We start from the raw sequence: 26,035 nt of genomic DNA, 5'->3' as shown, positions 1-26,035 counted from the left end.
AATTATGTTTTTAGCTGTGACCAAATGGACACAATTCTTTAGAATAGAAATTAGTAATTTAATTTTTAAAAATATTTTTTAAGTAGAGAGCTGTTCCTTTATTAAACTTATAATTCTTTTGCTTATTATATTTTTCCTTAATTTTTGACATTACTTATTTGTATATTGGCTTAAATTATGTTTTTAGTTTTCCAAAGCAAGTATTATTCTCTTTTTCACACTACTGACATTTTAGAATATTTTATTTAACTATACATGTTCACATGTATACACATATAATAGCTAGACTGATCAATAGATAGATTTACTACAGATACTTTAATATCAATTGCAAGCTAAAACATTAATTTTCCATTTAGTACCCTCTCCATGTATAGATTCTTAAAAATGTAAATACAATATGTACAATATATGTTTCAAATATTTTTTGAAATCAGTGCTTTTTCTTCTTTTTTTTACACACTGGAAAGAAGATGGTTCCTCTGTCATTGCCTCAAAAGTTCATCCAAAGTTCTAATAGAAGATTCGTAAAGAGATCTGAAACAAACAAACAAAAAGACTGAGTTATAAAACCATAAGTAAATAATCACTAAATATGAAATAAAAAAAGAACTGAGATAATTCATTAGAGCAATTTAAAAACTTATTTTTATTAATACCTTTTGTTTTTACATCACCTTCATTTTTTTAATATATCCCTCACCTCTCTTATCCAGATATTCCTTTGAGGAAAGAAAGGGGTAAACACACACACACACACACACACACACACACACAAACAACTCAGTTTAGCAAAATCAATTGCTTTCCAAAACAGTTACAGTATTTCACGGCTTACCCAACAATACACTAATGTGATAATCTATATTTTTGTTATTTATCAAAAAACTGGGATGATCATTTAATTTCCTACTAAGTATTATTTTGTCTTCTTGAAATTCAATTAATGTTCTTGCTTCATGAATGTATAAGTAAAGGCATTGGAGCACATTAAGCTTAATATTGATAATGGTGTGTTGTCTATGGGTTCTTTCAGTATATGTAATTTCCTTATTTATTTATTCTCTATGTTGTGAGTTTTGGTTTTTCCCAGTGACTCTGATCCATTTCTACCCCCTGCCCTCTTCATGATTATTTTTTTTTTCTATCTGCTAAGAAGTCTCCTCTCTAGGTCCATAAACTTCCTCCCCTGGATATCAGTTGATTCTTTTCTCCAGAAGCCAGATGCTATCTATGGAGGCATAAGACTCTCTTAGAGGTAGTATTCTCTTATGATCACCAGATCCCTGAAAATTATATATATTCATTACTCTACTCCATCTTGTAAGTGTTCTTCAGGACCCCCCTCCCCACTCAAATGAATCAAGATTCTTCCCTTTCCTTGTTTCAATCTTCCCTTTGTCTCCTCACCCTTTCTCCCACTGCTGCTCTTTCTGGGAAGAGATGAAAATTATTTTCCCTTCACTAATCAACAAAATCCTCCATTTCCCAGCTCTGGATATCTTCATGATTGTCCCTCAATATCTGGAATTTTCTCTTCTCATGTCCAACTCCTGAATTCCTTCAGGTCCTAGATGAAATCCTTTTAAAAAAGGTTTTTCTGATGCCTTTTAATTCTAGTGCCTTTCCTACACTGATTATTTCCAATGTATCTCTCATATATACTTTGTATATAGCTGATTTGAATTTGTTTCTCCAATTAGATTATGAGCTCCTCAGGAATAGGAACTGGCTTTTACACCTTTCTTTGTTACCTCCAGTGCTTAGCACAGTTCCTGGCATGTAATAGTTTGTTACTAATGTTTATTTACTGATGGAGTGGGGTATATCACATAATTCCCTTTATCTTCTTCTTTCCCTTTAATGCAATTTCCTATTTTAGGATCACAAATTATTTATAAATTCTGAAAGAGAATATGTGAGATAAGGTATTCATGTATGTAACTTGGAAAATGATATCAAACCAGGTTTGAAGACATTCAGGATCTAAAAAGATCACCAGGCTAAAAATGATGTGCCAATTCTAACATGATAATATTTTTAATAAGATAAATTAAATAAGAATAAATGTAGGGGCAGCTGGGTAGCTCAGTGGAGTGAGAGTTGGGCCTAGAGACAGGAGGTCCTAGGTTCAAACCCGGCCTCAGCCACTTCCCAGCTGTGTGACCCTGGGCAAGTCACTTGACCCCCATTGCCCACCCTTACCAATCTTCCATCTATGAGACAATACACCGAAGTACAAGGGTTTAAAAAAAAAAAAAGAATAAATGTAAAGTCCTTCACTGGAGTTGAAAAATAATCAACTTCACAGTACAAAATGTAAGAAAGCTAAGTACATAGCTCTTCTTGTTAAAAAGAAATCTATGGTATTTAGTGCACTGCAATATCAGAGAGTCAATAGTGCAAAAAGTGGCCATAAAAGTTTATATGATCTTAAGATACATTGACAAGAATAGCAAGTAGCCTAGTTAGGTTAGAATGTGATGTGAAATAAATCTGGAGAGACTGGTAAAAGTCAAAATATAAAAACCTCAAAACTCCAAAGAAAGGAATTTGTTCCTTTATTCTAGAGGGGAAAAAATGATCCACAGATGTTTCATGGAGCAGGGTGTGAAATGATCAAACACATGCTTTGGTATGATCCAATTGGCAACTGAGAGGAAAATAGTTTAGGGAGAGGAGAACAGGTAAAGTTCTGGACCAATGAAAAGCAAGATCAGTTAGGTTGTTTTTGCAATAGTCTAGGCCAGTGATGGTCAAACTTTTTAAAGAGGGGGCCAAAGGAAAGGAAAAAAACTTTAGGCGGGCCAATATAATTTATTAAAACATAACAATGATACATTTTATAATGATGTACATTAGGAATAATGTTGTGCAGGCCAGACAGAACATTTCAGGGGGCTGCATCTGGCCCGTGGGCCATAGTTTGCCCATCACTGTTCTAGGCCAAAAATAAATCTTAAGTAGAGAAATGGCTATGAAGAGTGGAAAGGAGAAAACCAATACCAAAGATATTTGTTGGTAGAACTGTCATATGTGGAGTGAAGGAAAATGAAGAATCTGCTAACAATATACTTGTTCAATCTCCATCAAAGGAAAGTTGTGCAATAAATAAACATTTGTCATATCTTCTTGTTCAGTAAATCATTTGTGTCTACTCACTTTGTGGCTATACTGTCCTTGGGGCTTTCTTGGAGCAGATACTCAAACAGTTTGTCATTTCCTTTTCCATGGATTCCATGGATCAAGGCAAACAGAAGTTAAATGATTTGCCCAGGGTCGCACAGCTAGTAAGTGTCTAGTATCAAATTTGAACTCAGGTCTTCCCTGACTTCAGGCCCACTCTTCTATCCACTGAGCCACCTAGCAATCTCCACATATTTTTCAAAGAATAACCTTTAACAACATTTGATAAGACTTTCTACTGAAATAGACACAAGATACTGACCATTTCTATACCATGTTGGCTGTGTGCTCTCCCTTACCACTTCAACTCCCTATTTCCCCTTCTAGGGAACTATCTTGACTGATTGTAATTTTATTTTCATTGCTTAGCACAGTGCCAGGAACATAGTAATAATAACTTAATGAATGCTTTTTAATAGTAATTATCATCAGAGACATTAAGTAATAAACTTGAACTAACTCTTGAGGGTTTAAAATTTAAAAATAAGTATAATTTTTAAATAATGAACACTTAAATTCCAGAATGAGTTCCTAAAGGAGGTTGTGAAAACATTTTCTTACAAACTATATAAGATTGATAGAGTTAATAATTAGGGCGGTATGATTAAGTTTTTAAATATAGAAATACATGAGGTTTGAATCATAAAATTACAATAGATCTGGGAGGGATCTAGTTAGTACAATCTCCTCATTGACTTTAGGAGAGGCTAAGTGATTCATGACAATCTTTTTTTTTTTTAAACCTTTATCTTCCGACTTCAATACTGTGTAGTGGTTCCAAGACAGAAGAGGAGTAAGGGCTAGGCAATGGGGGTTAAGTGACTTGTCCAGAGTCACACAACTAGTAAGTGTCTGAGGCCAGATTTGAACCCAGGACTTCCTGACTCTAGGTCTGGCTCTCTATATCCTGAGCAACCCAGCTGCCCCCAAGATCAAGCGATTCAAACAAGGTCATCTATATAATAAATGAAAGAGATTGTCTTCAAACATGATCTGACTTCAAAGGAAGAATTTATCACATCACATACCTTAAGAATTAGGTATTTTAAGAATCATCACAATTCTAACAGGTTCACAAGAAAAGTACTTTAGTATAAATTATTTCTTCAGATGGTTACTTAATCTTTCAAAATAGTTAAGTTTCCTGTGTGCAATAAACCTAAGAATAAAATATCTTGGAAAAGAGATATCTAATAAGGAATGCTTGGAAAACTGAAAGGCAGTTTGGAAAAAAATTATTTTAGACCAACATCTTACACTATTACCACAATAGAAATGAATGGAAATTCACAAATAAAGTGACATCATTAAAAAAAAAACTGGAAAAAGTAGTGTCCTCTCTTATAGCTATGGCTAGGAGAAGAATTCTTAACCAAACAAAAGAAGGAGACTACAGAAGTGAAAACAGAAATGTTTGATCATATGAATTGAAAAAATTTTGCAAGAACAAAATACATTTGACCAATGTATAGTTTATCCAAGGATATAAGGGAACAATTCTCAAAGAAAGTGTGAACTATCTAATTGCATGAAAAGGTTCTCTAAATATCTAAAACAAAGAAATTCCAATCAAAATAATTCTACAACTTTCACCTCTCATACAATAAATTTTCTAAGGTGAGAAAAGATGGATACAGTCAATATTGTAAGGCTGACAGGAAGTCATACACACATGTGTACTTTGGAGTTGTGAATTACTCCAACTGTCTGGAAATCATTATGCTAAGAGTTCCTAAAATTTCCATATCCCTTAACCTAGAGATCTCAAGACTATACTATATATATATATACACATATATGTATATATATATATAACTAAATATTCATAGCAACATCTTTTCAAGTAACAAAGTTGGAAACAAAATGTGTCCATTTTTTGAGAAATGACCAAACAGAATGTGGTTGATAAACATAATGGGTTATTATTCTGCTATGAGAAATGACAATTATGAAGAATTTGGAAGAATGAGATAAAGACTTATATGAAATGATACAGAGTGAAGTAAGCAGAAACAGAAAAATATACATGATGACCATAATGAAAATGCTAAAAAATAAAATAAACCTGAATTCTGGGTAATGAAAGTGATTAAATTTGTCCCTAGAAAAAAGTGAAGAAAATGTAGCTCCCCTGCGAATGGAGAAATAGAGGATTTCGCTTATGGAATAGTCACCATGCTGTCACACATGGCTAAAATTCTAATTGATTTTATTGAGCTTGTTTTATTTTTTCTTTTTAAAAAGATCTTTGTTTCCAAGCTCTCTGGATAAGGGGAAAAGAATGGAGATATTCAGAAGTGAATGTGATATAAAAACAAAAAGGCATCTATTTTTTAAAAAATGATTTATATCAACAAATATAAGACGAAATGCCACTTCTGGACCCAAGTTTACATAACAACATTTACCATATATCGTAATTTCAAGACTATTGGAAAAGTCCTTCTGAATCTGACACAAACAGGTTATGTGACTCTGGGAAAGTAATTTATCCCCTTCCAAACACATTAGAAGCATTCACCATTCCTACTTTTTTTTTTTTTTTTACATATGGAATTCCCTAAAAGAGCCAACTCTAAAAATAGCTTGAAGACTAATACTCTTCTCTACAAAAAAAAATAAGACCTAAAAAATAGTTATTTATTGTTTCTTTATTAAAAAACAAACTTCCTGGAAAGAAGTGGTTTTGCCTAAAATTTAGGATTAACTCAAGTTAATAAACTCTTACTAAAAGTTATCAACTCCAGAGAAATGTTAACTTCCAAAGTACTTTTTGTTTTCCCATTTCTCACAAATTTAAATTCCTATAGTTTTTCCTACAATAAGAGATCTTATAGTGATAAGGAACTTTAGAACCATATAACTCAAACAGATTACATCTAGCCAAGATTCTCAGACTTGCACAAAAATATTTATAGCCCTGCTTTTTGTGGTGGCAAAAATCTGGAAAATGAGGGTATGCCCTTCAATTGGGGAATGGCTGAACAAATTGTGGTATATGTTGGTGATGGAATACTATTGTGCTCAAAGGAATAATAAACTGGAGGAATTCCATGTGAGCTGGAAAGACCTCCAGGAATTGATGCAGAGCAAAAGGAGCAGAGCCAGAAGAACATTGTACACAGAGACTGATATATTATGGTAAAATCTAATGTAATGGACATCTGTACTAGCAGCAATGCAATGACCCAGGACAATTCGGAGGGATTTATGGAAAGGAACACTATCCACATTCAGAGGAAGAACTGCAGGAGTAGAAACAGAGAAGAAAAACAACTGTGTGGACACTTGGGTTGATGAGAACATGATTGGGGATATAGACCTGAAAAGACCACACCCATGTAACTATCAATAATCTGCAAATAAGTCTTGACTGACCACACCAGTGGAAATGCGAATTAGCTAAGGCAGGGGGAGGGGGTGAATCAGGGGATGGGGGAGGGGCGAAGGGGGTGAAGGGTAAAGTAAAAACATGACTTATGTAACCAGGGAAATTTTTTCTATAAATAAAAAATTATTTAGAAAAAAAAAAAGATTCTCTCTCTTCTTTAAAACTAACAAAAGCTATGATTCAGTTTAATGGCTTTCAAGGAGGAAAAACCCATTACATTCTCTGACAAATCATGTCAAATTTCTCTGCTACTTCAACCCACTGTTACTACTTCTTTTCTTTTTTTTATTTGATTTTATTTGATTCTGAGAGTTGGAAAGGAACTTTGGAGGACAAATACTACAAACCATATAAGAAAGGATTCAAGACACCTATCTTGGTTCTCAAGATAATCAATCATTCGTACATCTGATTATGTATCACCCCTTTACCTCTACCCTCCAGTTTACTCTTCCTCAGGTAAAATATCTATATTTCCTTTAAGGGAAAATTGAATATAATAGTAGTTACCAATCTTCTGATGATCCAATTGCCCTCTTCTAGCTCTGCTACTCAATTTAGCGCTACCTATTTGTTGCAAATATTATTTGTGTAATAAAGGAATTAGATACCTAGTAGGAACCTGTAGTTCAGATAATATTGTGTTTAGACAACTGCCACTTATTAAAAAATGGGGATATTAATCAAGTTAAAGTGCTAGTTCTACATACAAAACTTTATTATGAACACAAACACTTTTTGTATGATAAAATTAATGTTACTTTGCTGATCCTAAAATGCTAACCAGTCTCACAGCAGAGGAAAACAGATTTGGGCATCTGCACTTTGTTTTGTCTATGTTTGACTTATAAGTCAACCTAGTCCAGTTTAAAAAGAAAATTGCACTGTTGGTATTAAACAAGGCATAACAATTCACATTTTCTCAGCAGTATTTTGTTTTATATTTTGTGGATGGCCCCAAAAGGGATCATTAAAGTTTTCTAAAAGGTGTAGAAATGAGAGAGGAAAACTAGATGCAAGAACAGCAGTCCTTTCCTTATCTTTGGTTACACTCCTCTAGAGATAGATTAGCAAAGTGGAAAAATAGCAGCAGGATTCAGTAATGACAGAAGCATTGGATTATGGTTTTGTAACTTAAATAATGTATTATGGTATATATGGAAAAGCTTCATATGTACCAAATCAACAACTATTTATTTCTTAAGCTCCACCTTTTTAAGCAAAGGACCATGCTATATAACAAGTTAACAAGATGGTAGTGACTTGGGAAAACTTCATCATCCTGCAAGATCCATCAGCCTTCGTATTTTACCTCATCACCACTCTCTGGTCCTCTGAATCGACAGTATTCCTACCCCAATTCTGAGTTTCCTTTTTTTCCTGGAAGACATCTGTAACCACTTGAAGGAATTAGGTCTATCCATACACATAGTAAAGACCAAGTGGATACCTACCACCCAGATTTAAACATATATTTGAATGAGCACCCCATAGACCTTATCCAAAAGCATATAACTGAGATGGACAATATAATAGACAATAAAGTAGAACAAGCATTGAAAAGGAGAGCAGACTAGATTGCTTTCAGGAAATTACAAAGCTTTTTTACTCATTTCAACCTTACTGAGAAATCAAAAATCCATTTAAAAAAAAACCCAACATTTTTCTGAGCAGTTTTCAGATAAAGAAATCAAAGCTACCAATAATCATATGAAAAAATGTCCTAAAACCATCTTGATTAGAGAAATGCAAATTAAAACAACTCTGAGGCACCACCTCACATCTATTAGATTAGCTAATATGATGGTAAAGGAAAATAATAAATGAGGGGATGTACAAAATTGGGACATGAATGCATTGCTAATGGAGCTGTGAATTGATCCAACCATTCTTGAGGGCAATTTGGAATTATGCCCAACGGGATATAAAACAATGCATACCAGTTTGGATAGTTGGTCTTAAAATAATCTTTTACTACTTTACAACAGTTTTTCACAAACTGTCTTCTTATCTCTCTGATATCCCCTTCTCTGGACAGGTCTAGGTCTGTATATCTGCCTCCTAGCTAAATAAGTCTGTCCATTAATTGGGACGGATTTTCATTGGGTTTTAGTTTGATATTTTCGAATTTCATCCATGTACCAGGCCTATCAGAGAAGGCTCTCATTGCTGTTAATAATGCCTCTGAAGCCTGACATAGTCTTATGTATCTTGTTCATTATTGAGATTCCATTTTAGGTCTTGCAGAGGCCAATGAACTGCTCTTCTTCCCTGAGCCTGATTGAGAAGAGGTGATTTTATTTTTTTCATTTTCTGTCAAAAAAGCTTGAAGCAATTTTTCCATGTCAATCCATCCAGTAAATGCTCTCTATCTTTTTTATAACTACTATTGGCTCACCTATAAAAGAAGAGGTATATTGCTAGAATCTCTCAATGTCTTGGAAGGTAAAGGGTGTATGGTATCTAAGAGAAACCACCTCTCCATTCTTACTTCTCTTAAGGGGAATAGGCCTGTAATGCTTTCATGTGCATTCCAACTCCAATACTTCTTTCTCTGATGGTGCATAGCATTCTTTGTCATAAGTCTCTCAGAATTGTCCTGGATCATTGCATTGTATTGCTCATATAGTAGCTAAGTCTGTCACATTTGATCATTCCACAACATTGCTGTTACTATGTACAGTGTTCTTCTGATTCTGCTTATTTCACTCTGCATTAGTGTATATAAGTCTTTATAACTCTTTCTGAAATCATCCTGTTCATCGTTCCTTACTTATATCACAATAGTATTCCATCATCATATACCACAGTTTGTTCAGCCATTCCCCAATTGATTAATTCCCAATCTTTGCCACCACAAAAAGAGCAGCTATAAATATTTTTATATAGGTACGTCCTTTCCCCTTTGTTTGATCTCTCCGGAATACAGACAAAAGTTAAGTGGTGTCTCCCCAAAGGGGAGTATTTAGGGTTTATTTTAACTGTTGGTGCCTGCTTTATTTTCCCTAAGCACATCAAAGATATTCAGAAACTGAGCATTCTCTCCACTAAAAGACAGTTGAAGGCAATTTTAGGATCAACAGGATTTTGTAGACAATGGATCCCTTGCTATGGGGAAATCACTAAATCCCTTATAGCACTGACAAGAAATTCAGTCATTGAGCTCTTAGATTAGAGGAAGAACACCTGTCCGCTCTTTCTAAGGTAAAACAGGTTATCCCGTTGGTCCCAGCTCTAGGCATCTTAGATAACAACAAGCTATTTACTTTACATGTACACAAACACAGAGAGATAGCTTCAGGGGTTTTAACTTAAACTTTAGGACCTATTCAATGTCCGGTTGCTTATTATTCAGCCCAGCTGGACCTAGTAGCTTCTGCCACAGCTTTATTATTAACTAAATTGATTGATTTAGTATTGGGATGCCCACTAAAATAATGTGCCCACATGAAGTCAAAGCATTGTTGCTAAGGCATAGAACACAGGCATTTTCTGATGAAAAAAAAACAAACAAACTCACAAGATATGAAGCAATCTTGTTAGGCAATGAAAGTATCACCTTAAAACCCTGTACAATACTTAACCCTGCCACCTTGCTTCCAGTTTACAAGTTACAGGAGAACCATTACATAGTTGTGAAACTTTGGTGTCCATGGCTGAAAAACCTCAACAATCTCCTGAACACTCCTTTAGATAATCCAGATCTAGTCTTATTTACTGACAGTTCTTCTTTCATGAAGGAAGACATATGCTACACTGGAGTTGCCGTAGTCATAGAATTTGCCACTCTGTGGTCAGCTTCTCTGCCCTCAAATATAAGTGCTCAAGGTATAGAACTCACAGCTTTAAAACATGCCTGTATAATTGCTAAAGATAAAAAAGCAACAATTTACACAGATTCCAGATTTGCATTTGGAATATGTCACGCATTGGGTATGTTGCGGCTCCAAAGTGGATTTTTAACTTCAGCTGGGAAAAGTATCACAAATGCAGAAATCATTAAGAAAATTCTTTCAGCTCTCCAACTATCTGAAGCCCTAGCTGTTGCTCAATGTTTTGCCCATACAGGTGGAACTGACCCTGTCTCTAGAGAAAACCTCTAGGCAGATACTGCCACAACAAACTCACTGCCTTAAGAAGGATCTGAATTAATTTTAACTTTTGCAACTATTAATGACTCAGATTTGTCTCATTCTTACAATGAAAAGGAAGTGCAAAAATGGAAACAAAAATTCAAAGCAAAATAAATTAATAGAGTATGAGTGTCATCTGAAGGAAAATCCCCACTCCCTAGAAGTTTTTATCACCAAATATGTCAATCCATTCATAAAAGCAGTCATTTTGGAACACAAGGCATTGTAGACTCTGCTAAGAGTATGGATAGCCCCTGGTATAACTAACATAACCTCTAAAGTGTGTGCAGCCTGTCACACCTGAGAAGCATATAACCAGCATGCTTTTCATGGAAAATCTTTTGGTGGACATCCTCTGGCTTACACAACTTTTAAACATCTGCAAATCAATTTTATTACAATGCCAAAGGCAGGGCATTATAAATTTTATCTAATCACAGTAGACCAGCTGACGAGATGGCTGGAAGCATTTCCTACCACATGAGCCACAATGGCTTTTGTTGCCAAAGTGCTCTTTTTTTTTTAAATTGATAACATTTATTTAATATCCTTTGAAATCAGCAAGAACTCGAAGAAGCACAGGATATTCAAATACAGACACAAAAAAGGATATACATAAGATACGGAAGGAGAAATATACACTATCCAAAGAGCCAGTTCTCTCATACAGTTAAAACTTCTTAAGAGCAAACAACTTAAAACATAGATTTGAATTTACTCACAATAGAAAAAACTTGGACTTTTCAAAGAAAAATAAAGGATCAACACCATCACCAAATTTGTCTTACTAGATACTTGTATTTTTAGTTTGTTTGTTTGTTTTGTAAAGATGGCCTACCTTGAAGACAATTACCAAAAACAAAACAAAACTCCACATTGAACTCCAAAGTATGCTTCCACGAGATTCAACCAAATAATGCAGAAATAGGATCTCTACCCATGCACAGAACAAGGAAAAAAGCCAATTTCATTCAGGTGAGGAATAATTTATGTAACTAGTTTCCTTTTTCACAACACACACACATCTTAGACTTCTTTTAAGTTATGGATATACTGTATTATGCATGAGACTATGCTTTACTTTTTTTTCCTAACACTACTCTGAAAGCCAGCACTTTAATGTCAAATAGAAACTTCTCCTCCATTAGACTTATTCTGTAACGAGCACAGAAATTAATCTGGGTGTCATAATAGTGTCTACCATGAAAAGAGCACACACTATTAGAAGCCTATGGTTTAGAGAGCTGGAAGTACATTAAAATGTAGTCTATGAACTTCACAAATTCAGTTTTTAAAATATTTCTTCAAACTAAAAGCTGCAGAAAATTAGTTCTTAAATATTCTATGGAAAATTCTTGAACAGCTAACAATTTAAATTTCTTAGTTTTTTTTTAACTCTTAAAATATTTAAATTAGGGTCATATCTCATCTTTTTGAAAAATAATCCAAAAAAGATATAGTCGATTACAAATCTTTCGTTTTAATCAGTGTGACCAAGAGTTTGTCATTGGGACTGTAATCCTCATAAGCAATGGGAGTTGCGTCATACAGAGTAGGGCGGGATTTCTTTCCAAACCTGGCATGGCGGATGGAGGCAATGGAGCTGCTGAATTCACTGTCAATGCTCCTGCAGTTGTAGAACTTCTCATAGGCAGGCCTGGCAGAGCCCTGGTATTCGATCCAGCTGATCTGACAGATGCCCACAATGAGGATGATCAGCATGAGGATGAAGGCCACACAGAGAGTGCCAATGATGATGTAAAGCGAGTGGCATGGCATTTTCATCAGGCTCTCGGCCATGGGTCCAGACCTCCACTGTATGTGGACTTCACAGTTTGGTCCAATCCAATTGTGGGGGCAGTGGCAGGTATAGCCATTGGTCTGATCTATGCAGGTACTAGAGTGATGGCAGGGGTTACTCTCATATTCATTTATATCAGTCTCACAGTCTTCACCTTTTTATGTTTCTCTTGATTTTTGTGGTTGGATATCAAACTTTCCATTTAGTCCTGGTCTTTTTTGTGCAAATACTTGGAAATCTTCTATCTTGTTGAATGCCCAAACTTTCCCCTAGAAGTATATAGTTAGTTTTGATGGGTGGGTGATCCGTGGTTGTAGACCCAGTTCTCTTGCCTTTCTGAATATCATATTCCAAGCTTTGCGATCTTTTAGTGTGGAGGCTGCCAGATCCTGTGTGATCCTGATTGATGTTCCTTGATATTTGAATTGTCTCTTTCTGGCTTCTTGTAAGATTTTTTTTTTCTTTTACTTGGAAGCTCTTGAATTTGGCTATTATATTCCTGGGGTTTGTCTTTTCAGGGTCTAGAGTAGAGGGTGATCTATGGATCCTTTCAATCTCTATATTGCTCTCTTGTTGTAGAACTTCAGGGCAATTTTGCTGAATAATTTCTTTTAGTATGGAGTCCAAATTTCTATTAATTTCTGCTTTTTCAGGAAGATCAATGATTCTCAAATTGTCTCTTCGAGCCCTGTTTTCTTGATCTGTCAATTTCTCATTGAGATATTTCATGTTTCCTTCTATTTTATCAGTCTTTTGACTTTGTTTTATTTGTTCTTGTTGTCTTAAGAGATCATTAGCTTCTAATTGCTCAATTCTAGCCTTTAGGGACTGGTTTTCGGTTATAATATTTTGGTTTTCCTTTTCAATCTGGTCATTTCTGGTCTTCAGTTGACTGGCCTCACTTTCCAATTGTGAAATTCTGCCTTTTAAACTGTTATTTTCTTGCCAGATCTCTTCCATCTTTCTCTTCATCTCATAGTTGAACTCTTCAATAGCTTGCGACCAGTTTTCATTATTTTGGGAAGGTTTGGATGTGATTACTTGTTTGTTCACCTCTGCTGTTTGCTCTGCTGTCTGGACTTTCTCTGTGTAAAAGTTGTCCAGTGTTACAGATTTCTTCTTGATGATCTTTCTCTTTTGGAGTTCTTGTCTCTGGCTTGCCATTGTTAATACTGCGCACTCTCAGTTTTATCCTCACACCCAGAGACTGTTTGCGCTCTCTAGGCTCCTTAAGTTGTTCTCAGTGTCAAGCCTCCTGGTGGCCCCCTTGTTTGTTCCTGTGTCTGAGGCTCCTTTAACAGTTTCAGGGCGCTGTTTCCACAGTTGTGCACCCCTCTGTACTGGGTCCTCACTCAAGGTCCACTCCTGTGCTCAGGATCCGAGTCCGCTCCTGTGCTCAGGATCTGAGTCCTCTCCTGCATTCATGTTCTGAGTCCGCTCCTGTGCTCAGGATCTGTGGACGCAAGAGCCTGGGCTTGCGCCTGCGCTCAGGGTCTGTTTTCAGAGTCTGAGCATTCTTTAGCCTCTTGGGGTCTTAAGTCTTGTTGCTCTCAGGAACAGGTCCTGGTGATCCCAGGTAGCTGCCAAGAACTTAATGGGTGCCTCAAGCTTGCCCTAGCTATTGTGCGCTGGCTTTGGCACTGTAGGTGGGTGGGGTTGGGGGAGGGGGTTGCTCGGCTCGTGTTTTAGTGAGAGCTGTTTCACCCCCTTATAGCATGGAAATGCTCCAATTCCACGTACCTTCAATGCTGCACCCTGTTGTAGGGTCCCTTCATTCATCTGGATTTGTTTTTATGTCCCCTTGAGGAGTCCTATCTGTTTTAGTTAGGAGAGGTTAAGCAGCTGCTTTTTAGTCAGCCACCATCTTAACCAGGAAGTCTGATATTGCCAAAGTGCTCTTAAAAGAAATTATACCTCATTCTGGCCTGCCAGCATGTATTTATTCAGACAGGGGAACTCATTTTACTGATTCGGTTTTGTCTCAAATTTATTCTTGTTTGGGAATCATTCCAAAATTCCATGTACTGTATCATCCCCAGAGCTCAGAACAAGTTGAAAGAATGAATAGAGAGCTAAAGACCATGATTGGAAAACTGTGCACTGAGACTCATTTAAAATGGCCTGAAGGGGGCAGCTGGGTGGCTTAGTGGATTGAGAGCCAGGCCTAGAGATGGGAGATCCTAAGTTCAAATCTGGCCTCAGATACTTCCTAGCTATGTGACCCTGGGTAAGCCACTTAACCCTTATTGCTTAGCCCTTACCACTCTTCTGCCTTGGAGTTAATACATAGTATTAGGGGTTAAGTGACAGAAGGTAAGGGTTTAAAAAAAATTATCTGAAGCTCTCCCTCTAGCTTTATTTTATTTTCAAAGCACGCCTAAGGGAGATCTACACATCTCACTATTTGAGATGTTTTTTTGACATCCACCTATACAGGCTAAGCCTTTTCCTCCTGCATATACATCATTGCTAGGAAGGGATACTCCTATTGCTTCCTATATACAAGATTTGCAGATGAAATTAGAAGAACTTCAAGCTTTGGAGCTGCAGTACAGGCAAAACCTATTTACTTTTCCCTTCATGATCTAAACCCAGGAGACAAAGTATACACAAGGAATTTTCAGTGCAGAAGTGCAACTCACCTAGCCTGGGAAGGTCCATTTAAAGTACTGTTAACCATCCCAACAGCTATTAAAATTGGAGAAAAGATCTCTTGGATACATTACTTCCATGTAAAATGAGTACCTTCCATTGAAACTGATTAACTGTATCCTATCACATGAATAGGAAATAAAACTACAGAGACAATTGGACACTATTTTGATTGACAATGAACTGAATTTTTTGTTTTTTAAAAAATAGGCTATTTGATTTTTCTTGTACTTGAAGCACACAATACCAGGATTAATAATTGTTTTGATTTTGCAATAGAATGAGTGTAGATATCCATTAGCTAATGGGTAAATGTATAATTTCTATTATATTATAGAATTTATATTTTGTTTTAAAATATGTGTACTGGCATGTATTCTGTTTAGAAATGGTTATTATTATTAAACTTTTATAAAACTACAGAGAAAAATTAAAATAACTACATAAAATAAGTTTTTTCTGATGTTTTTTGGAGCTATAAACGTTGTGTTACAAATCTGATTCATATACTATTTATATACCCCATAATATATATCCTGAATTGATCAGGGTGTTGGTCCACATGTGCCTTGTGGGGGATTGTATTTTATTGTATTTTCTTGGTATAGACTATGCTATTTGCAGTATTTTGTGGCATTCTCTTCCACTCTCTAAATTTTATCTAAAGGAACAGAATGTAAATACTTGAAATATTTTCATTTAAATACATGTCTTTTCAGGTACTTTTCTACCTATTTAGATTCCAGTTATAGAGGAAGTTAGCTGCATATTTGGATATTTTTTATACATTATAACATAGTTAATGGAAAGATTTTGAAAATTAAGAGCAATGTCATTATGACATAACAATAATCTTGGAGTAAGAAATTTCATAGGGTCCATGAACTTGGATAGAAATAAAATTTCATTTTCACTAACCTTTCATTTCCTTTTTATCCTATATTTTTTATTTTATATGTTTAAAAACATTATTTTGAGAAGTGGTCTATAGGCTTCTCCAAATTTCCAAATGGCTGTAAGAGGGAGAAAAAGTGGGCTTTGAGAAAAAGTTTTGATGGTTGAATTATAGAGTTATATCAACTGATTGCATATATGAGAAGAGAATGAGAAGTCAAGGATAATGTCAAGTTTATGAACCTTAGGAGATTAGAAGTATGGAGGTGCAAAACTTTGTTTTGAATGACATTTGCTGGAATCACAACATGAAACTGAGTTAAATCCTGATTCCATAAAATTAAGTCTTTTCATTTCAGCCCAATTTTCAATTCATACACAATGAGTTGGGAACTAAAAGCTATCACTATAGTTCCCTACTTTCTACCCAACAGAGAAACTTAAGAAAGAATATAAGATCAGACTAGGTAATACTAAGGTTAATCAGCCCAAACATAATAGTTATTAATACTTAAATGAGTTATGAGTTTCATCTTTCAAAGTAGTCACAATGAAAGTCAATATATTTTTTTCAATGACAATGTGAGGATTTAAAACATTTTTGGAATTCTTCTTTGTGAGATGTAATTAAAATATCAAATGGTACACAAAAACCCAGCTTAATCAAGAATAAAATTACAGGGGGCTGCTGGGTAGCTCAGTGGATTGAGAGCCAGGCCTAGAGAGGGGAGGTCCTAGGTTCAAATCTGACCTCAGACACTTCCCTGGGCAAGTCACTTAACCCCATTGCCTGGCCCTTACCACTCTTCTGCCTTGGAGCTAATACACAGTATTGAGTCCAAGATGGAAGGTAAAGGTTTAAAAAAAACCAAGATTAAAATTACAAATGCTCTTTCTTAGTTACTGTCCCCCTTTTTTTCCTTTTGATCCTGCTTAAATTTGTTTTCTCTCAAAGAATCCTAGAGTTGAAAGGAAACTAAGAGAGTTCGCCTAGTACAAGTTAACAAGCATTTATTAAGTACTTACTATGTGCTAGGCACTGTGCCAAGAGCTGGAGATATGAAGACAGTTCCTACCCCCAAGGAGCTCACATAATGGGGGTGACAACATACAAATAGTTATGTAATACAAAAAATATACAGGGTAAACTGGCAATAATCTCAGGGGGAAGGCACTAGCATTGAGGGGATAAGGAAAAGCTTCTTCTTTCTTTCCCTTCTGTCTTAGATCCAACACTAATTTTCAATTCCAAAAAGAATGTAAGGGAAAGGCATTTGGAGTTAAGGGACTTGCCCAGGGACACACAGCTAAGAAGCGTCTGAGGCCAGATTTTAACTGAGAATATCTGTCTCCGAGCCTAGCTCTATCCCCTGAATCACCTAGTTGCCCTAGAAGTTTCTTGAAGAAAATAGGATAACTGAATTTCTGATCAATGAATAAGATAAAGACTTCCCCTTCCCAAAATCTCAATTATTAGTTACCCAGCCTATTCTTGAATATTTATTTTATCAGTGTTATTAATCCTTAGATTTCAGTCTCTACTCAGCACTGGACTTTTCATTTGGAACACCTGAAGTCCTCTATTTCATCAAAGATTCATTTTTCTTTCTATAGGATTATACTTAGTTTTGCTATATTATTCTTGGCTTTAATCCTAGATCTTTTACTTTCCAGGTAATAAGCTCTTTATTTCTTTTATTAGTGGCTGCTAAAAATTCTGTCACCCTCAGTGTGGATCCTCAGTACTTGAATTCTTTCTTTTTTGGATATTTGCACCATTTTTTAATTTGATCTGGAATCTCTGGATTTTGGTTATAATGTTTCTGGGTTGGGGGTGAGGGCTTTAGTTGGGGTTTTCTTTCAGGAAATGATGGTTATTGAATTTTTTTCTATTTTTAATTTACCTTCCAGTTCTAAGAGATCTATGTAGTTTTCTTCTGTGATTTCTTAAAATATTGTCTAGGTCCTTTTTTGGATAGGGGTCATAGTTTTCAGGGAGTCCAATGATTCTTTAACTCCTTTATCTGTTTTCTGATGTAACTTAGATTGTATTCTATTTTTTCAGTCTTGTGACTTCAATATTTATTGTTGTCTCATGGAATCATTAACTTTTTTTTGGTCCATTATAATATACCTCTTGTTTCAAGTTGCTAGCTCTCTTTCTAATTCTATCTTCTATAATTTCCCCCCTAAATTTTCTATGTTTTTTTTCTCCTAATTCATTCCTCTAGTACACTCATTTCTTCTCTAATTCTTTCCTCTAATGTTCTCATTTTATTTGTAAAATCATTTTTTAAACTCTTTAAACTTGCTTTATTTCTTATAAGAATTCTAGTTGAACTTTTGCCCAAGCTATGGTTTTCTTTTAAGCTTTGCTTGTAGGGTTTTTAAGCCATTTTCTTCTTAATTTGTGTCAGCAGTGTCCTTGTTCACATAATAGCTCTTTATGGTGGGAGCCTTTTTTTTTTTTTTCTCCTGAGCATTCTACTAGCTTTATTTCCTGACTTTGAGTTATATATCTGCACTGTGCTTGGTTGCTCTTTGTGTCTCCTTGGGTCCCATTGCTGCTTTCTCAGAGTAATGAGCATTAGGATCTTAAAAATAGGTAAGGCTAGGGACCTGCAAGCTTTTTAAGGCTCCCAAAGTAATATGATTCAGGATGAAGTTTGAGAAGTTTGGTTTGCGTTCTGCAGGTTCCTAACATGAGTTTGGGTCAGAAAATCACAATTTTGGTTGAGTTCTTGTGGAATATTGCTAGATCCAGCCATTGCCAGCCAACTAAGAAGCTCTGCAGGTTCATAGTGAAAGAACCACAGGTTCTCCTTTGGTCTGAGCTACCTCTGCCCTGGTAGATTTCATAGTTGCTAAGGACTAAATCTAGGACTGCAGTCTGTTTTTAGAATCAGAGTCAGAGAACTGCTGCTCTTTTCTACATCTGTGCCTTACCCTGGCTCACAGGTGCCTTCTTCAGTTTGAATGGATCTGTGAAGTAGTACTGATGTATGAATAACAGAACTGCCAGTTGCCATCTGTTCCTGCTCCTTGCACAAGGTCAGTCACCTCTATGCCAGATCTCTTCTTGTTCTAGTACAAAGCTGAACAAAGACTCTTATTCAGCCCCAATTTAATTCCTCTACACTGTATTCTTCTGCGAAGACAACATCTCCAGTGTCTAGAGGCCTGTCTATCTGCTGCTGCTCATCTTAGCAGGAAAAAAATGATTTACCATGATTTTTTTCCCTTGAATCTCAGAATCAGAATTTAGATCGGTGCATTTTCTAGATCTTTGTGGAATACGTGTTGTGGGATAGAATTGGATTATATTGCCTATTCTTCCTCTGCCATCTTGGATGGTTCTCTCTCTTTTTTCTTATTCTAGTCCTAGTTAAATACTTCTTTAAGTCAAAGAGAATAAATATAATCTTTCATATGACAATTTTACAAGGCAACTATCTTATTTTCCTCCTACACTCACAGTCCAAACTCATTTTCTCTTGCCTAATTCCTTTAACCTTTCCTTGTAATATTTAGTTTTAACTCATTATCTTAACAATGTTGTCCAGTTTGTCAGTCTTCTTTGTGACCAAAATTAAACACACTTTTACAAATTAGATTAAGTAACACTATAATGAGGTTACTATTTCCATTTAATTCAACAAGTATTTATTAAATGTTTATAACGTGCCAGCAACTGTTCTAGGAACTAGATATACTAAGACAAAAATGAAGAAGTCTCTGTCCTAAAAAGGTTAAAAAAAATTTTATGCTCTTTAAGGTTTGTATCTTGGCTCACACCATTTCCAATGTCTAGAAAAATCTTCTCATTATGACTGCCATTAGGTAGGAAAAATAAATACGACTGTGTTTGTTTTAAAGCAGAAAAAAAACTTAGCCTATAACTAACAAAGCTGATTGAAAAAGAGATATTATCATAATGATTATAGGGAATTCTAAACTTCCTGACCCTTTATCGCAAGAACTAACAAATTAAGATATTTTCAATTAAATATACTTAGATTATAACCTATGTTTTCAGGATTATTGTTTCTGTGATATATTTAGCTTTTTACCTTTCAATGCTATCCTCTTCCATGGTAATTTCCATGTATCTGTTCAGAATTCTTTGAACAGCAGCAGCAGCATCCTTAATCTTTGAATCTTTATATTTACCTATTTAGAGAAGTTACATTAAAAGAGAGAGAAAAATTAAGGGCCAAAATTAAGTCTACAAATCTGTCATGGTCACAAACATTAAAACACAATAAAACATTGTAATATGCATGTATTTTTACATATCTTGAAATCTAGATATTCAAAAATAATAAACTGAGAAAAAATCCAAAGAGAGGCTAGAGCAGTGATGTCAAACCTTTTAGAGATGGAGTGCCAGGCACTGGCCCCATCCTTTTACCCCACACAGGGGAGGAAGGAAGCACTCCCATTGGGCTGATGGAGGAGGGGAAGGTAAAGTGAGGAATGTTCTCAGCAATTGTAGAGAGGGGGAAGGGAGTGGCCTGAACACTTCCCTCCCCACCAACTCTGTTGCCTGTGAGCTGCCCACCTCACCCCCTATGAGTGCCCATCGGGCTGCCAGGCAGAGAGACAGGGCATGTGAAAAAATGTTGCCAGGTATGGTGGAGAAGTGGAGGGGAGCAGCTCTGCCCAAGTCCCTCTGCCTTTCAGGCAGCAGCTGTGTGCCCATAGAGTGTTCTGCATGCCATCTTTGGCACCTGTGCCCTCAGTTCACCATCACTGGGCTAGAGGTATCATCTTAGTTTGGGAGGTGGACACCTAGGAATGAAGATAAGTGTCCCATATCAGCTGCTAGTAAATTAATTCTAATAGTCCTATTTGGGATTTACTGGCTGATGGTCTATGGAAGGGCAGTCTTTGGTGACTACACATCTACTCATGAATTATGATATTTAGAGATGTAAATGATGCTTAGGTTAAATCTGTTTAAAAAAAACTTAAAGGATATGGTAGAGATTAAGCTGCTAGTCTATGAAGATGTTTCTTTCTTATGTTCAGTGATGAAGTATCTTATGCCTTCAGAAATTACTACATGCCGCAAACTGAATGTTAGTTAACATGTTGCTCTCACAGATGGCACAGTTCTTTTTGACATGAGTAAGTTAATGGCACAGAGGACTGGCCATAGTGATAAATTATTTCAGTAGCTTAGGATAGAGATTTGATGAACTAGTTTTTTGGTTTGTTTAATGTTTTATCCACAATGAACTTTGGTTTATCAAAAGAATTATCCACTAGAAAGTAAATCAAGGCAGAGAACCTGGGGATAAAATGATAGTGGCACACCATAAAGCCAGGAAAGCACAAAAAGGTTCCACACTGCAATATGTTCTGCAATTTGTAAACTTATGCATTTCCAGATTTATGTTTTCTTTCTCGAATTGGCATATTTTAAATTTCTTAAATAGTTCATGCTCAATTAGAGAATAATTCACTGTGTCAAGCATACAGGGTCATAGTAGCAAATAAGGATTATCACTAAAGTAAACCACAACCTCCTTAAGCAAGAATACTTGAAACATCAAAATCAGGAATCTGAAAAAATGAAAGAATATTTACACAAATCAAGTGATATAGCCTACTATAAAAATAGACCACCCTAACTCTTGAAGGCTAGCTTCATTCCTTTCTTTTGTATTTAGCCAAGTTGTATAGCCTTTTAGTCAGAGGATCAGTTTGGTAAGTGCCATTGATCATACAATCATCATTATCCATCAGATCATATATCTCAAGGGTAAAGAAATCAAGTATTGGGATGGAGATGGTGTTCAGGTTTTAGTTATAAATGAAACCTAACTCTTTCCTTTAATGAGTAGTACCAGGCTGAGAGTGCTGAATACAAATAGTCAGAAAAAAATACCTCATTTTGCTCTCTCGTTCTGATATACTTTCCATTATGCCACATTATCTTTAAATATGTGGAGAGCTAACACATTTAAAAGGTTTAAGTTCATTATGTGTAACTCTAGGAAAAAGTATAAAGCATGATGAAAAGAAAGAACGAAGACACTAACACAGGGAAGAAAACTTCACAAGATAGATATGTTATATGGAATGAGACCTAGAGCCAGAATATGGCTCTGAAGTATTTTAACCTTGTTAAAAAAAAAAAAAGGTAAAAAATTTAATAAGAGTGGCACCATTTATTACAAAGATATTTATAATCCCATGAAAAAAGTTCAAGAACCAGAGGGAGAAGGTTGGTGGAAAACACTTGGTGATTATCTCCAGAGATAAAAAAAGGAGTGTTATTATAACTGAAATATCCCACCCATACCACTCAGATGGAAAGAAGAAATGGATGAAGAATTCAGAAAACAAATCACAAGCATGTTACAGAGGCAGGATATGTTAATGCTGGGGAATTTCAATTATCTGAACTACCCAGATATGTTGTAATACTCTGTCAAAGCAGAGAAGTTAATAATTATTTGTTTTATTATGATGATAATTTCATCCTTAAAAAAGACGGAAGCATTAATGAGGATGGTATTCAATTCTGGACCAGACACTCCCAATAGAGAGAAACAATGTATTAGGATGGAAATGATGGTAATGTTCTCATGAAATTACCATTTCATCTCAGAATTTGTGATATAGAAGAAAGATGGAAACACTTGGATATGAACTCTGGATTTTAAAATTTCAAAAAAAAAAAAAAAGAATAGTTTAGATTCCTAATGAAGAGTATTGTCCAGGAAATATTAAAAGAAAAATTAAATGCTCAATAATACTAAAAGAGAAAAACTTTGATGAGACAGAAAATGGGAAGTTATCTAAAGGGGCCAAGTTAGATAAATATGGATAAATATATAAGAAACTTGTCAATGTGTTATTAGAAATTTTGGAGTCTTTGAACTACATTTCCCATGAATCCACTGGCTTCCTGTCATTATGCAATAACATAAACAGGAGGATAAAATCGAGGGTCTGGCATTCCTCTTCTTCTTTGCTTCCTATCGCGGCATGCTGGAGCTGGGAACAGCGAGCTGCTTGAACAGCCTAAGCTAGCATGGCAAGTGGCTTCATTTTCTAGAGACTGCTAATAAATCTTAAAAAAACATATTTTTAAAGGTATCATTATATATCAATTTTACTTTTTACATTGATGACAACCACATGAAGTTGGAAAAAGAACTCTCAAATTTTTAAGATAGCCTATGTTAAGACAAATTTAGCAAAGCTGATAGCTCCAGCTGCTATTTTCTGCTGGTCGTGCCTGGAGCTGCTGTTGCTACTGCTTGGAGTCAATCTTGGAAAGTATAACACCCCACCCCCACCCCCTTTTTCATTGTGAACAGCAAAGTGTTTGCTTGCTGCTTGCCCTGGAAGCCCAGGTATGTTTCTCCTAGAAACTCTAACTCCTGTCCACATGGCTAAGGAAGCCCGTGGCCCCTAGCGTTTTATTCCAAAGGGGAAGGAGAAAGAAGGTTACTCTTACAAACAGGAAGTAGAATTGCAAGCATGGCTTACTCTATGGAAGGGCACTGCATTACCTATTTCAAATAGCTATGTTTTTTCTTCCTACCATTCCTGGGTGCACTGGTATTTGCGATTATCTTGCCTGAGATTCAGGGGAGAAATTTATCTCCCTACAACCCATTTCCATTTGGGCCTGCCCAGACTGTAAAATAGATCCAATTTGGGATTCTTCTATACCAGTGGTTCCCAAACTTTTTTGGCCTACCACCCCCTTTCCAGAAAAAATATTACTTAGCCCCCTGGAAATTAATTTTTTTTAAATTTTAATAGCAATTAATAGGAAAGATAAATGCACACTGCCCCCCTGGATCACTGCAGCACCCACCAGGGGATGTAGCGCCCACTTTGAGAATCACTGCTCTACACTATGCTCAGTGCAGAATTCTCCCTCACTATGACGAAATTCAGAACTGGGACAAATGAAATGCATATGGATGATAAACACTGGAGAAGGGAATGACTCTTAAAGATATATGGGAGTTTGCTTGTTAACTATTTTGAGTTTTGTTTCCCCTCCACAACACTGAAGAAGTCTATTGGAACTGGTAAAAAGGGTTTTGACTACACTGCTATATCTTGTCATTTACTTATATTATTGTATTTGCTGATTTCTTTAAGGCTTAAATTTTTAAAAGTTTATCTGTATTAATCTAATTAATATCTTTCTGTTACTCTGAATCATTTTAAACTACTGTGTTTTTGGCTATCATATAAATTTTGTCACATGATATTATTTGTACCTCCCCATGCTTGTATATACTAGACTGGTTGATAATGAGAATGCTAGAAATAGTTTACGGTTTTAAAATCTCTATTGCTAGGTTCAAATCCGGCCTCAGACACTTCCCAGCTGTGTGACCCTGGGCAAGTCACTTGACCCCCATTGCCTACCCTTACCAATCTTCCACCTATAAGTCAATACACAGAAGTCAAGGGTTTAAAATTTAAAAAAAAAATCTCTATTGCTATTATAATGGAAAATATTGAAAGATATGAGCTAGATGGATTAAAGTGATAAGGGAACTGGTTGAATGATTAGTTCAAATAATAGCCACTACAGTTCAACTGGAAAGAAGGTTCCAATGGACTGCCTGGGTCTGCACTATCACTAATCTAAATTAAAGCAAAGATGGAGTAGTTGTAAAACTTACAAAGCTGAGAGGGAAAAGCTAACATGCTAAAAACAGTATAAGATTCCAAAAGATCTTGACAGGTCAGAACGTTCTGTCAATTCAAGGAGGAAAATTAATAGGATTCTTACACTGAAATTTAAAAAATTAATTTTTGAACTTGTATGAAGTATGATTAGATAGCAGACCATAGAAAAAGATAATAATTTTAATTGGAACATAAGCTTAATGAGTCAAAAGTGTGATACTATAGCTAAAAAAACTGATGTGACTTTATAATATGTAAAAAGATACCATTATACTATTTTTGTCGGGAGAGGTATAGATAGTATTCAATTTGGGTACCACATTTTAGAAAGAACATTAACAAATTGGAGAGTATTTGGATATTTTCCCCTTACTATAATATTTGAGTGTGTGTGTGTGTGTGTGTGTGTGTTACACACACACATACATATATATTTATTTATTTATACAGAAACTTAACAATAGAGCCACACATCAAGCAAGATCTTAAAAGAAAAAGGATTATGTTCTATAGAACTAAAAACTACAAAGCATTCCATTATACACTGATTACCTTCCCCGAATTTGATTTTTTAATAAAATAATGGGATTTAGAGAATTCAGACATTTAAAATAATTAGTAGGGATAGGAACTAGACTTGTGATTTGTAACACACTTCTAGCTAAGGAAATTCTCTACCAATATAAGTCAGGATTTTAGAGAGTTATCTAGAAAACAAAAATAACTGAATTACAGAGCCAATATGTGTCAAGGGTTAGATTTGAACATGGGCCTTCTGGGCTTTAAAACTGGTACTCTCTCCACTTATACCAGTGATGGACAAACTACGGTCCATGGGCCAGATTCAGCCCCCTGAAATGTTCTATCCAGCCCCAAGACATTATTCCTAATCTGACAAATACAATGAGTAGGATACAATACAATGAAACTTCAAAAGAGATGCCTTAGAAACAGACTGACAGATGAGCATTTTATTTCCTTTGGCCCCCTCTTTAAAAAGTTTGCCCAACACTACACTATACCACAGTGCAAATGAATATCAAATCCTATGTGATATGGTTAGTATCATAAGAAATAAGGGAAAAAATTAACTTACCCTTACTAATAATCACAATCATATATACAACAGCTGTGAGGCAAACAATGCCTTCAATTTCTTCAGAAGCTACACATGCCGTCAGTTCTTCTAAGAATGATCTATAAAAAATGTGTTTAAAAATATGTCTATTTATGGAATTGTGTGAACTAAATTGGGGTAGAAATTGACATATATATGTATATACATACACACACACACCTCTATAT

The 26,035-nt window shown here is 35.5% G+C and overlaps 1 protein-coding gene across 1 annotated transcript in view; it reads right to left on the bottom strand.

Annotated features, from left to right (window-relative positions):
• Positions 1–444: 444 nt before the first annotated feature.
• Positions 445–26,035, bottom strand: part of NCAPG2 (non-SMC condensin II complex subunit G2) — a 111,817-nt gene continuing 86,226 nt past the window's right edge. Inside the window, exons 26-28 of the mRNA XM_044677788.1 lie at positions 25,827–25,927; positions 20,128–20,227; positions 445–537 (exon numbers count right to left, since the gene is read on the bottom strand). Coding sequence (XP_044533723.1) covers positions 486–537; positions 20,128–20,227; positions 25,827–25,927 — 253 coding nt within the window. The 3' untranslated portion in view covers positions 445–485. The remainder of the gene's footprint in view (positions 538–20,127; positions 20,228–25,826; positions 25,928–26,035) is intronic.

The sequence above is a fragment of the Gracilinanus agilis genome, chromosome 5 (assembly GCF_016433145.1).
Source record: "Gracilinanus agilis isolate LMUSP501 chromosome 5, AgileGrace, whole genome shotgun sequence".
Classification (NCBI taxonomy): Eukaryota; Metazoa; Chordata; class Mammalia; order Didelphimorphia; family Didelphidae; genus Gracilinanus; species Gracilinanus agilis.
The sequence above is the reverse complement of the archived record's forward strand: the minus strand, read 5'-3'. Positions and strand labels throughout refer to the sequence as shown.